Source organism: Cylas formicarius, unplaced genomic scaffold (assembly GCF_029955315.1).
Source record: "Cylas formicarius isolate icCylForm1 unplaced genomic scaffold, icCylForm1.1 PGA_scaffold_4__25_contigs__length_36172078, whole genome shotgun sequence".
Classification (NCBI taxonomy): domain Eukaryota; kingdom Metazoa; phylum Arthropoda; class Insecta; order Coleoptera; family Brentidae; genus Cylas; species Cylas formicarius.
In genome coordinates this window covers 28,907,789-28,921,326 of record NW_026844334.1, presented here as the reverse complement: position 1 = coordinate 28,921,326, position 13,538 = coordinate 28,907,789, and the positions used below count along the sequence as shown (strand labels likewise).

The window sequence follows — 13,538 nt, the reverse complement described above, 5'->3', positions numbered from 1 at the left end:
AGTTTTAGTTTTGGTTCCCGAAAAAGCTCTCATTTGCTCAATACTAATATGCTTTGGGAAAAAACTAACGGTTATTGCCTCTCTCGTCGAGCGGCTGCAAAAAGGAATATTCCATTTCAGTAGTTCCTAAGTATTTTTTGAATATGAAATTATTTCAAAATGTAATCTTTTAAAAATTGGCAAGTTAGCATCGGAAAATGGCCATAGCGTTTTGCGGCTTCCGCCTTATCATTGCCAAGTTAATGCGATAGAGATCAATCCCATAACATCTGTACTGTGTTTATGGACTGAAGCACTTGCTTAAGTAAAATAATAATAATACTTTTGATGGAGTCCACTTTGTTTCAGGTTTCACCCGACATTGTAGGCACACAGACCGCCCAATAAGTGAGGCTTGGGAAATGGAAAAGTTGATCGATGCATCTAATATTCTCCCTCCAGAGGAAGATATTTTTTCCGATGATGACTAGTTTTTGTTCCCCTTCATTGCTCTTTGCGTTACGGGTTTTCGTTGTTTTTGTTGTTGAAGGATTGACAGTTTTTCAAAAATTAGCCTTTTTAATTGATATTTCTTTACTCCCATATATTTGATGCGTTTTATTTTGTCCGTACGTATAAATACGTCACTGAATCAAATTGTACCAACTAATATGTACCTAAGTACATGGCATTTTTTGCGAATGACCGTTTTATGACCGTGTTTCTAGTAGGTTCTACCATTTATAACAAGTTGCAAAAGCCCTTACAAAATAGAATTTTAATTCAGTTCTTAGGATTGCATATCCAAAACTAATGAATTAATTAAAATCGGAGCGCATCTAAAAATGGTAGCCCTATAGCTATAGCTGATTATTTTATTATTTTTTATTACGTCACTATATGTGACGTAACTGCACAACTGCTCTTAATGGAGTGTAGTGCAAGAGTTCCCAAGTCGGCATGACCGTTATTTTGAAGAAACTTAAACAAAAAAAAACACTAGTTGAAATTGTAAGAACTAAATCGTATGCTAATGTATGAATAGTATGTATTTATTATTTATATAATTATAATTATAAAGTATGCAATGCAACTGCATGTATTACTACTACCCTGGACCGGATTGATTTATTGGCTCAAAAACGATATTACCCTAAAAATCATGCATATATTAACCATTTTTTGAGTTATGATTTCCTAATATTTGATATATATTGAGCAAAAGGGAAAGCAAGATGACCGGAGTTTAGTATTTGTTGGTTTTATATCTCCGACGGCATCAGATAGATCGAGAAATTGTTAGCGGTTAGAGTAGCCGATGGTGGACTTGATATATTAGAATTTTTAGAGGTATATTAAGAGAGTATCTTCCAGGAGACAGTTGAAGACGAAGAGATTAGTATTAAGGTCAATGGAACGAATAGAAAATATACGTTATGTCGATGATACAATTTTCAGCGCAGACATCGTAGAAGATCAAAAGCAAATAAATAGCCAATATAATTGGAAAACTAATCAAAACATGGAATCAAAAATAAATACAGAAAAAGACCAAAATCAGGGGAGCAAATATATTTGCTTGATCTAAATTGGATTACAGATAGAACGGGTAGTAAAAAGTAAATATTTGGGCTGTTCTCAGGTAATGAATTGAATAAGCCTGAAGTTCTTTTCTGAAATTTAAAAGATTGTTCTTGATCGATCGATCTTGGTCCCTGATTGAGATTAATAGAATCTTACATTTGATCGGCGCTTCTCTAAGGCGTATAGGGTTAGAAGGAACGAATTGGAGGCTTTTGGAATTAATTATTAAGAAAAGGTAGACTGCCTATCTCGGGCACGTCTTGTGAGGCCAGAAGTGCCATCCATCCATTGATGGATGTGAAAAGGAAGAAGTTTTATATACCTACAACTAGTAGGTTTAAGCCTTATAAACAGATTTAAATCTGATATTCAATTGAGTTAAATACACTGAAGAAAAAAGTAAGTATAAGCATTACAGTGAACGCTCTATATAAGCAACCCAATTGAATCAATTTCAATAAAAAAGTTTCTTATTGGAAAAAGTTGCTTATAGGAAAAAAAAGAAGTATGAAAATACTTACCGTCTGAAAATAATTTTTACTTATTTCTTTTACTAATTAAACTGTGTAGAATAAATAAATTCAGTTTTACTTTGCAAAAGGAAATAATATTGTTGTCATATAAACGTGGTTGTAGATTATATTTAAAAAAAAATAAACATCAAATTTTAATAAATATTTGGTCTAATGCAGTACTAATTGAAAAAACAAACAAAACAAACAAAAGTTACATATATCTGTTCATGATAGCTTTTTCTCTTATTCCTTCTAACAAAGGAACCTCATTGCAGGGCAAGTCATTTTCTATTGCCCATTCTATCACCAAATTAAAATAATTTATAATATCATTGATATTTTTATTAGAGTCATCCGACTTTTTTCATTTTCTTTAGTTTTTCACTTTTTTACTTCAGCATTTTCTTCAAGGTTAAATGAATGACTTGCCTTGCTTGTTCCACTTGCCCACTCCATAAATTTAGTATCTGCTAAATTACAATCATTAAATATCGAATTATACAATATTAATTAGAAGGAATGTTGTATTGAATTTCATTTGACGAAAAAAAGATGTTTAAATGAATTTTGTATATCTAACTGACACGAGAATTTCATTTCATGCTAGCACCACTAAATAAACAATATCTTGCCATTTATATTTTTCAGTGCTGAACCTAATCAAAGGCTGCAAGACATGCAAGTAGATGTTTGCGATAGCGATTTTTTAGTGATTTTATTACATTTTGATCTAGTGGTTGCAATAATGGTGTGATATTAGGGGAAAAAATATATAACTTTGAAATTCGAGTTACCAGTAATGTTATTCTCGGACCCATTTAAGCTTTTATAAACGACACCAGTTTCGTCGCAATTATATATTTTTGCAGGCAAAAAACCATTTTCAGCAATATAATTTTCAAATTCGTTATTAAATGAATTAGCTAGCTGCACATTGAAAGGCATACTATCTCCACAAACGGACAAAATCCGTATACCGTGGCGTTCTTTAAATTTGCTACAAATGTTTCAGGTCCATTATTTAATCTATTTACTTCGAGTGCTTTTAATTTTTTCATTTCATTTGGATCTTCTTGTCTCTTGTATTGTAGTATTCTTGTCTTTTGTATATTGTAGATCAAGTAACAGTATATTAGTTACAAATGTCCTTTGTTTTCTTACCATTCTCAGTGTTCTTTAAAATTGATGGATTATCTTTTAACGAAATTGAACGTCTTTTTTTTCTGATTCATATTTTATGGTTGAATCTAAAGCACAACAATATTTATTAATTAACTAACATGAACTAACAGAACTCAAGTGACTATTCACTTGAATACTAGCAGCACAAAAAGCAAACATATTACAGTAACAGAATTTTTTCAATTTTAGGTTATGTTGTTGTGAACAGCTGATTTTACTTCTGAAGTGGTTTAAACTAACCTCAAATATTTAGCTTTAAAAATTAAGTTGCTTATACAGAACAGTTGAACTAAAAAGTTGCTTATATATAGCATGCTTATATAGAGCGTTCATATAAAATAAACTTACAAATCTCAAACAACTATTGTTACTTATTCTTTCATTTCAACATATGACTTTTTTCCTTCAATATCAAGAAATAATTTTCCAATTCAATCAATGCCTATCAAAGTACTCCCTTTACATATCAAATGGGGTTTTATTATTCTATACGTTTCTGAAATAGAATTTAATTATAATTGGCCTGAAATTAAAAACTTACTTCATTGGCTACGTCCACAACCAAATCTTGATCGCTTTTCTCGCCGTCACTATCCTGTAAAGCAAGAGACGATTTGCAAATTAAAAATCGGCAAACCAAAACAAAGCTTACATGGCCGGACTTGTCGTCTTTTCTTCGTTTAACGTTTGCCTCAATCTCAGGCGGTGACCTACATCTGTAATTGTCTTTATCGCCAGGAGAAACGGAGTTCTGTAATTTATGTATTTAGTTATGTATTTTATAAAATTCAAATATACACAACCAACTGATTAATGCAGCTTTTTTAGAATAGATTGCTTAACTGTAAACCCAATAAGTTGCAAAAATATTTTTTTTTTCATGTAATGTAAGATATTTTGGGATTGTCTTTATTTTACAACGTTTTAACTGTTCAAGTATCTCCAGTCGTTTAGTAGCAGTAAAGGACGCCCTGGAAAGAATCAAACTGACCAAAACTATCCACCTTAGATGTCGGTAACTATTACTTTCAGGTAAAAGATCAATTCTTCAGCCAAGATGATGGACAGCTCATCGGATCCAATAGTTTTGGTTGATGACAATGGTTTTGGCGGAATGACAACAATAAAGTATTGCAACATTTTCTGTTATGCATCTACAACTGCGACCCAACATTTGGATTTAGAATGTTTTACTCTACAAACACAAAAACTCTATATTGACGTCGGTATACCTTAAACGACACACATTAGACAAACCACCACAACATCGCAAAACATGGCATTGTTAGAAACCTGGTGAGCAGACCTCTAAGCTACCGGAGCTACAGTCAAAAATTAAATATATCAAGGACGATCTTCAAATAAATCTAAGCTTCTAAACAGCTCGCTTTCTGCTACATTACAGGACTTGTCGAAAAAATAAAAAGAATAGGTAAACAAGACAAGATTCAGTTCGAAAATTTCTCTCCAAGAAGGCTAAACCTTCCGGTGAGAGCTACATGAAGGAAAACATATATATCTCGCAGATACCTTACGAGATACTTCTTATTAGGACCCATTTACATTACATGGGCTAAACAGAGGTTCAAATCACCGGCACTGGTGGAAAAGAAAGTTCAAAGAAGCAGCAGCTTCTTTACATATTAAAAATGTTTGAAAATTATCATTAGAAAAATGTAATCTTGACTCATTGTCAGTTATTAACAAGACCTACGCGTGACTGCAACCATTTGGCCACTTATCTGCAGCTGGTAAGCACAAAGTTTATTTAGTGTTCACTGAAAACGGCTGGAGATCCTTGACCAGTTCGAACAAAAGAATTCTATTTAAATTTAAATTTCTGGGAATATGTATGTGATATCAATCATTGGCCACATGTACTATACTAGTAAGAATAAATATACCATTTGAATTTTATGTTAAGTTGTAGGTATACGACATACTTAAAATAACTCAATTCAGGTTGAACTTACCAGTCGTTCTTCAGAAGCAGCCGCGCTATTCGGCCTTTCGGAAGTCCTTGAATGGTGTTCGGCGGGTTTTAGCAGAGGGTGCGCCATCCCCGGGTGAGACCCAGCACCTGTAGGTAACACTGTGCCGAATCCCATCAAATTGGCTGCCGCGGGACCCATCCCAGGCAGTCCGGGATGGGGTCCCATGGGAGCACCGTGAGGTAGTTGCTGTGCGTGTATCTGCTGCTATTAGAAAGTGAAACTGAGATATCGGATAGCTGATACTTGTTTGCTTATAGCTATTCTGTTTGACCTCAAAAACGACTTGGTACACTTAAGTTTCATTAATTTAATTTCATGAATTGAAACTTAATTATTTGAAAAGATAATAAGTAGAAATCTGGCCTCATAGTTTTTTATTTTTAAAAATCTAGTCATAATTTCTCACACAAAGCGAACAGTATAGCGCGTTGTTGATCTGTCGAATATTGATATTAGAAACATAGATACACTTCGTCCGTAGGCAAGCATTACAACTGTTCCAAATTGTAAAAACAGTTTATGATTCTTTACTTGATAATAAATATGTATTTTCTCAAACTACAAAGTTGTATAGGAATAGTCTCTACAGCACTTCTTATAATACTTTCAATTTCGACAAAGATAGAGCGACACAGAATCGCATAGAGAATAATATAAATTGGTGCAGACAGACACAAATGTATTTTATAATATTAATTTCCGAGCTTGCACTCTTACATTGCTCTTCTCGACATTTTATTTATTATTGCATGCAACAAGTCAAAAGTTGTTATCTACGGAAGCAATATATGTATGTAAATTATTTTGCAATATTGACAACCTTTTAGAGGTTTTTTGTTTTGAAGGTATGAAAAATTAAACGAGAGATTTTAATTATGACAATTTGTAGCATATGAATATTACTATTGTTCAAATTTGGATAAAAGAATAATGATTTGGTTATTTTTTACGAAAATCTAATTATTGTTGTATATAAAAAATAAGGCCAGACGCGCATATATCGAAATGCACAGAGAAGAAGATAGGCGCACACCATCCAAAATGGAATTCAATGACTTGGCTGAAACTACATGGCAACAGTATGGTTGGTGCTAATTCCAGTCACATCGTCGGTTTACCTCCATTGTGCTTATGTTATAGGCTCTAGTAATTGTGATAACCATAACAGTCAAATTTTACTCTTTATTCTTCGTGCGACTTCGCATTATATTATATGGCAGATACCACCAGAACCAGTTGGATTTATAAGGGTGCCAGGGGAAAAGATACTAGATATTAGATAAATCACTGAAAAATCGAAAGAAACACGGTAAAACTGTAGTTTGTGCTGTATTAAATAGACATCCACCTTTTATATCTAACACTACAACTATATGATGAAAAACTGTGCACATATGAGGATTGATGAAAGCTTGTCTGATGTGTGTTCTCTTAACCCTCCTTTAATTATCTACAGATAAATCTATCTATGAGATAAATAATGGAACACTGTCATGGTGGATAAAGATCGGTTGTAAAAAATTGTCTAACTTAAGGTTTGCTGACGATACGACCTTGATTACCGCTGTTCTACGGATGTCTTCATTTCTTATTCTATTTCTCAGTCTTATACCAAGCATCCATAGTTCAAGCTCAGAATCTTTGCGCCGTAAGTACGCACAGGGAGGATACAGATGTTGAAAGCGTCTCGTTTTAGGGCAATTGGGACGTTGAAGTTTGCCATATGCTGCCCATCTATTTAATTATCTCCACCAATCCTCAATTGTTATCGATATTAATAAGCTGGTTGGCAACTAAGCTAGTAATCATCTTTATTTTTTCAAAATTGATATTGAGACCCACTCTTTGGGGGGCATGTTAGTTCTGGGATAACACAAGCCTCCACCAAGTTGTCGGATATAAGTTCAATGTTATCTGCGAATCTCAAGTGGGTAAGTCTTTCCCCATCAATGTTAATGCCTCTGTTCTCCAGCATCCAGGACGCCTCTTTCTATTTTGATCCTTTTGAAGGAATTGTTGCGTTTTCATTCAAATTCTTTATTATATTTGAGTATTGATAGTCAACCGCGTCAAAAGCTTTATAGAAATCGACAAATATCAATACCAGGAGTCTATTATATTCGACGGATTTGTCAGTCAGGGTATTTAGACATTGGTTAGTGTGGTAGTGAGTTTTTAATCCAATTTTGATGCCACTCTGTTCATAAAGATTCGGGTATATATCTTGTATAGGTAGTTAAACCGGCTAATGGGTCTGTTGTTTTCCAGATTCGATTTATTTCCTTGTTTATGAAGCAACATTGTAAGTTTGTTATTCCATAAGGTTGGTAACGTCTGGTTGTACAGACACAAACTGAAGATTTTTTGCCTCTGCTACTACTCCCGTCTTCTTCATGTGCCCTGTTATTTCTCAATTTATGGAGTGCGTGATGTAGTTTGTCATGTAAATTGCTCCTCTCGTGCTTAGTTTGTTTGAGAAACCTACACATTATACCCCACAATTTTTGTATTAGACTTAGATATTTCTAAAATATAAAATAAAAACGTGTATGTTGCATTTATTACGTAATTTTAATTATAATAATAAATTATATCAAACCATGTTTTTAATACTTTCAATCAAATTAAAATTTTTAATCCTTTAATATAGAAAAAAAAACAGTTTTCATTGTTTTAGTGATCATATTATGTAACGTTAAAAACTTGATAAATCTGACTCCGCAATTTTGTTTTACATTAACAATACCAAATTATAGGATCATAATAAAGAATAAATTTTTAACGATGAGGTGCAAAATCTCTGAGCACGGCAATCAAATACTGGATTTTAAATGGTTGTGCCCGATTAGGAATTTCTGATAATAGTTCGATAACGAGCCGAATGCTGTGTAGAATTGAAGACAAGATCTAAAAAACCAGTAGGTTGATTTTGGTTAGAATCCGCTAATCTTAATATTTTAATTGGCATGTTCTGTCAAAAAACAGTCCAGTTTCTTGATTTAATTACTTGGAGATGTACAGGATGTAAGAATAGCAGAATACAGGAAACATACCCAACGTGGAGAAACAAATAGATCTGGTCTTGCAGAGCACACTTGGACAGAACATCACAGAATCAAATGGACAGATGCCAGACTTCTACAAAAGGAAACCCACTGGAAGAAAGTTGATAGAAGCTGCCTTCATCGTAGCGTAGAAATCGCTGTGCAAACCTCTACTGCCACGCATCCGGACCTTTGACCTGCCCTACCTGTTACGTGGCTCCCTCGCTACCTGACATCGTTTAAATGCCGGTATGGTCTGTTCATAGATATAAGAAAGTGACCAATTGCTTTTGAATGGGATTATCCAAGGGTGGTCATTAACATACAAAAGATTATTACCTAAAGTTTCGGAATTTAAATTCAGGTAAAATTGTGGTCCGTAACAGAAAATAATTTTATACCTATTTGTGTTTAATATTCTTTGATTTGGTATACTACTTAGTTTAAGTTTATTAGTAATCATTCTTATTTCGTGTATAATATAGCGTGTGTTGAATCGTGTGCAAATTATGCAAAATATGTGCGAGTCTAGTGGATCTCAGGAGATGCTACCGCCCAAATGTAGAAAACACTATTCTATTGTGACTAAGGAAGTTATAAACAATGTTTATTTGACTCTCATTGAACGTAGTGCCAGCAAGCAAGCATCTCTAGAAGAAACGGCCACATTGACGAAAATTCCAGCATCAACTGTATGGAAAATTATGAATAATCCCACAATACGGCGTAAAATTTACCAGTTCTACGAGGAATAAAGCGTGCCTACATTAGATATCTTAATTAGGAGGCTTGAAAAACATGAAACCGGTGTTAAATGTGTTAAATGTTAAAAGTGTATTCAACACATGGGTTTTAGATGATGATACCCCGGAAAAGGGTTGGGTTGACTCAACTGATAAGTGTAAAACAAACGCGCCATGAAAAAGAGGTAAAAGAATAACTATTTTGCATGCTGGCTCTAAAGATGATTGGATTCCAAATGAACTTTCTCTGTCTGCGAAAAATATTAAAGATTCTTTTCTGGATTACCATGAAGACACCACCGCTGATTTATTTGAAAGTTGATTTAAAAACAAACTAGTTCCAAACATTCTTCTTAATAATGTAATTGTAATGGACAATGCAAGTTATCACAGTAGACAGTTGACTAAAACCCCTTCCTCATGTGACACAAAAGCAACAATCCAAAACTACATGTATAATAACGACATTTATTTTCACGAAAATTATACCAAAAAGCAATTAATTGAGGTTCTATAAAGCTTGAACCTACAAAAGGAATACGTCTGTGATAATTGAGCAAAAAATCTTCTAGAGCATACAGTTTTAAGGCTCCCACCTTACCACTGTATATTTAATCCTATTGAACATGTTTGGCACCAACTGAAATCTGCCATTCGTCGTAACAACGTTTTCCCCGTGTTAACTCCAATGTCCTCAAACTTATAGAAAACGAAGTTTTTAATATCCCTCCACAAAGTTGGGAAAATTTTGTTAAACATATAGAAAAAGCAGAACAATCGTCTATCCATATTGCAAATAATATAGAACAAATAATAATTAGACCAGGCGATGATAGCGATAGTGATACTGATATATTATGTGAAGAATTTTAAGTAATTTAAGTAGGTAATAAAAATAATTAGTAATTTTATTTTAGATTTAACCATAAATACATGCATAAATAAATAAATATTGTTTAGTATCTTTCCTAACAAAACCAAAAATAATTAAATTCTAAGCAAAGTACGGACCTGTTCGGCCATATTTCATTCTTACAGCTTGCCCGGATCTTTTAGTCACTTTCTTATATGTATGAACAAACTTTATCTTTGATCCTAGAATTCAGTTTTCACTTGATAACAGTTAGTGATAGTTAATAGATAAGACTTAAAACGTTAAAACGTTTTTAGACACTGGAAATTCGAAACGCCAGTATTGACCACAACCTTTGGTATGTTTCCTTTGGGGTTTTAACAAAAAATAACTAAGAAATACACATGGTGTCAGGGAAGGTTTTTGCTTATGATAAAATCTTGGAGATACAAGAGTACATGATGGTTTTGGATGTTAGTTTTTGTTAGTTGGTGCCTTTCACTAAGCAAAAAAAAATAAATAAATTTTTGGCTCTGTTCACACATATTCAATAAATTCTAATTTCAAATTCTAAACTTTTTCAAAAGTTAAAATTATGATGAAAATAGAATAATAATAATAAGAATGAAAAGTTAAATAATGATTTATATTATGAATGGAGAAGTATTTGTAACATCGGCGCACATTATTTGTATGTTTGTTGAAATAATTTTCCCCCCTTCTCATTCTGTTTAATGTAGATTGCTTGGTTTGTATAGAATTAATTTATCTGTTTATTTTTTTTTTCTGTAACTGTTACTAGTATTTATAACTGTTATGAAAGTTATTTGTGTTTTAAATTATTTAATTTTTCTTTGCTTTTATTTTTTTCGTGTTTAATTTGTATAGAATTAACATTTTAATTTCTTACTATTCTACGTTTAACATATATTTTTGTTGCTATAACCATTGTAACCAACTTTTCTGATTTTTTTTGTATTCTACATATATTATTATGGTTATTTATTATTCGGATGCATATTGTTTGTGTTTTAATAATTTCATTCGCTGTGCCTTATTTATTTTGCATCTTTCCATTTGTATTCCTCGCAATTATTTGCTAATAAAATCTAAAGTTTATTATTACTATTTGATGTGGATCATTTTTTTCATGTCATTGGATAATAAAATTGTTAAAAATATTTCTAAATTTATTTACCAATGTGTAAATAATATATAATTTACTAATTTAGACACTTTCAAATAGAAATTGTTTAATTGAATTGAAATTAAAATTGAAAGTAGATATAGATAGATAGACATACAAATAGATATAATAGATATACAAATAGTATTTAAGCAGAGCCTTGCATGTTTAACCGATATTGGAGGAATTTCTTGTATCAATATACTCCATCCATTGGAGGAATTTCTTGTATCAATATACTCCATCTTGAATTGCTATCAGCAAATAGTTTTTTTTCCGTGTTAAGATATTTACTTTATATGTATATATGGCGTTTAGATTTAGTGGCAAGATATGTCTGTCTTATTTTAAATTGGAGTATTCAATATTGATAACGAGAGATGTCCAAGCTTATCCTCTGAGAAGATTTTCGCATGTGAACAAACCGTTAAATCTTAAGATATTTGGAAAAACGTACCAAAAGACGTTTGTCAACCGAAAAGTTTTTTACTACTACACTCGGATTTTATTTTTATTTTTAATAGCAACAATCAAAACCATGATTAAGAGAGTATCAAAAAGAGTTCTTGGAAACTATTGAAGATGCAAAGTTCAGAAATCAATTAGAAAATCAATCATACCTCGCTTATTTTTTAAAATTGAAATGCTAAAAAATCCCTTTATGGGATCATAGGTTTCTAAGGTTTAAAATTGAAAAATGAAAAAAATACAATTCGCACTCGAAAAGGGTGAAAATTAAATGAAAATAATTTAGAAATAACAACGATTTTTTAAAAACAAGGTGCTGTGTGTCATTTCCTTGCCAAACGTTGTTTAATAATGACGTGTATAATGTAATCACTTTTTTTTAATTTTTCGACTTACTAGACCAACGGTGACAAGATTTGCCAACTTGATATCATTGCATTAACATGCAACTGATGAAAAATTGAAAATGTGCAGATGAGACTTAAAAAATATTAAAAACGTTCATACAAAGAATCGGATCAAAACTATTGCCAAGGTCATGCAGATAATAAAAATGTTATGAGAAAAGAGCTAGTTAGCATAGGCAATGGAGTGGAGTGCAAAATCTAATGCAATCTAATACACTTTAGCAAGTAATTAGACTGTTGGAATGAATAATTTGGAATTAATTAAGAATGTGTCTTAATAATTGATTATTTTTGTTTATTTCTCATTAATTCATTGAAACAGTTGGAAGGTCAAACAGAGAAAGTGTTCAAAATATGTGTACCAGTAACGTTACAATTTAAGCTAGAGTATGTTACCATGCGGTCATCTAAACATAACTAAGGTTGGATTGTAAAGATATTTTTATATAATATATATGTATATAAAAAAAAATGACACACTGGTGAAATACTCTATTGATTTATACGTCAATCACCTATTCATTAGAAAATTTATCTAATAATTTAAAAATTCTACTCTATCTAGCTACATACGATTAAAGAATAACTTACAAGCAATTGCTGAAGGCCTTGCTGTTGCTGTTGCTGGAACAACAACAGTTAAAATTAATGAACACATGAAAGGACCTTTTAAAATGTTTTACAGATTTTCACAAAATATAATATACACTCAAGCGCAATAATATTATAGTACTAAGCACTATTTCCCCCTTATTTATCGCAATTTTGAAAAAAAAAATCAATAAATGTTCAAAAAAGATCAAAGATATTCAAGAAACGCACCGGAGCATCGTCCACAGAGTATTTTCTGACTGTTTTCAGTTTCAGTCAAGCTCTGGTGAAGCCAACAGGATGAACGGCGAAACGTCAGCTATTTCGATTCAGCAAAAACCGACGCAGGAGGAATCCAGAAGTTTTGTAAAAAGTAAGTCATATAATTATAATATTTGCCAAACTGTGAGGAAATCAAATAAGTGGAAGTTAAATGCAAAATCGCAATTAACGCCTATTAATAAAATCTTTCATATATGTTTAAATAAATCTCACCAAACTAATATATGACAGGCACATACACGTTAAATTACCTCCTAAATAAATTTAGAATTTGGATGTATGTATTGATATATTCGTTTTTGCAAATAGTAAAAAAAATAACCAGAGTAGTTAGGTAATCTACTAAATTCAGTGACAATACATTTGACTACCTCACTAGGCAAGACACGATTTGTTCAGTCATCCAAATTTTCCCAATAAATTCGCATCACCATTAGTCGGAGAAATCATAGCATGCAAAAATTATATTTTTGATTGCTAAGCATTGAAGCGGTATTAAAGATACTTCCGAATCTTTCGATCTTATTAAAATATATATTTTTTTAAGTGCCACGATTTTTCCCCGCTTAGAATTAGAAGCTAGTCCTTTTTTCATATTAAGATGATTATAGTATTTTCGTTGGAGGGTACAACTAAACAAGATAAAAGAAAAACAAACCCTTGTAGTTGACAAATCGTAAGACCGCACGATAAAAGCGGTTTTGACTATA

At 32.1% G+C, this 13,538-nt stretch overlaps 1 protein-coding gene across 11 annotated transcripts in view; it reads right to left on the bottom strand.

Moving 5' to 3' along the window:
* LOC132701621 (protein groucho-like) overlaps window positions 1–13,538 on the bottom strand; it is a 135,775-nt gene that overhangs the window by 26,181 nt on the left and 96,056 nt on the right. For 6 of the 11 annotated variants that reach the window (XM_060669719.1, XM_060669715.1, XM_060669721.1 and 3 more), the window contains 3 exons: window positions 12,547–12,579; window positions 5,234–5,458; window positions 3,802–4,011 (listed from right to left, as the gene is read on the bottom strand). In XM_060669719.1, coding sequence (XP_060525702.1) covers window positions 3,802–4,011; window positions 5,234–5,458; window positions 12,547–12,579 — 468 coding nt within the window. The remainder of the gene's footprint in view (window positions 1–3,801; window positions 4,012–5,233; window positions 5,459–12,546; window positions 12,580–13,538) is intronic. The other 5 variants (XM_060669716.1, XM_060669725.1, XM_060669720.1 and 2 more) reach the window with 4 other exon arrangements.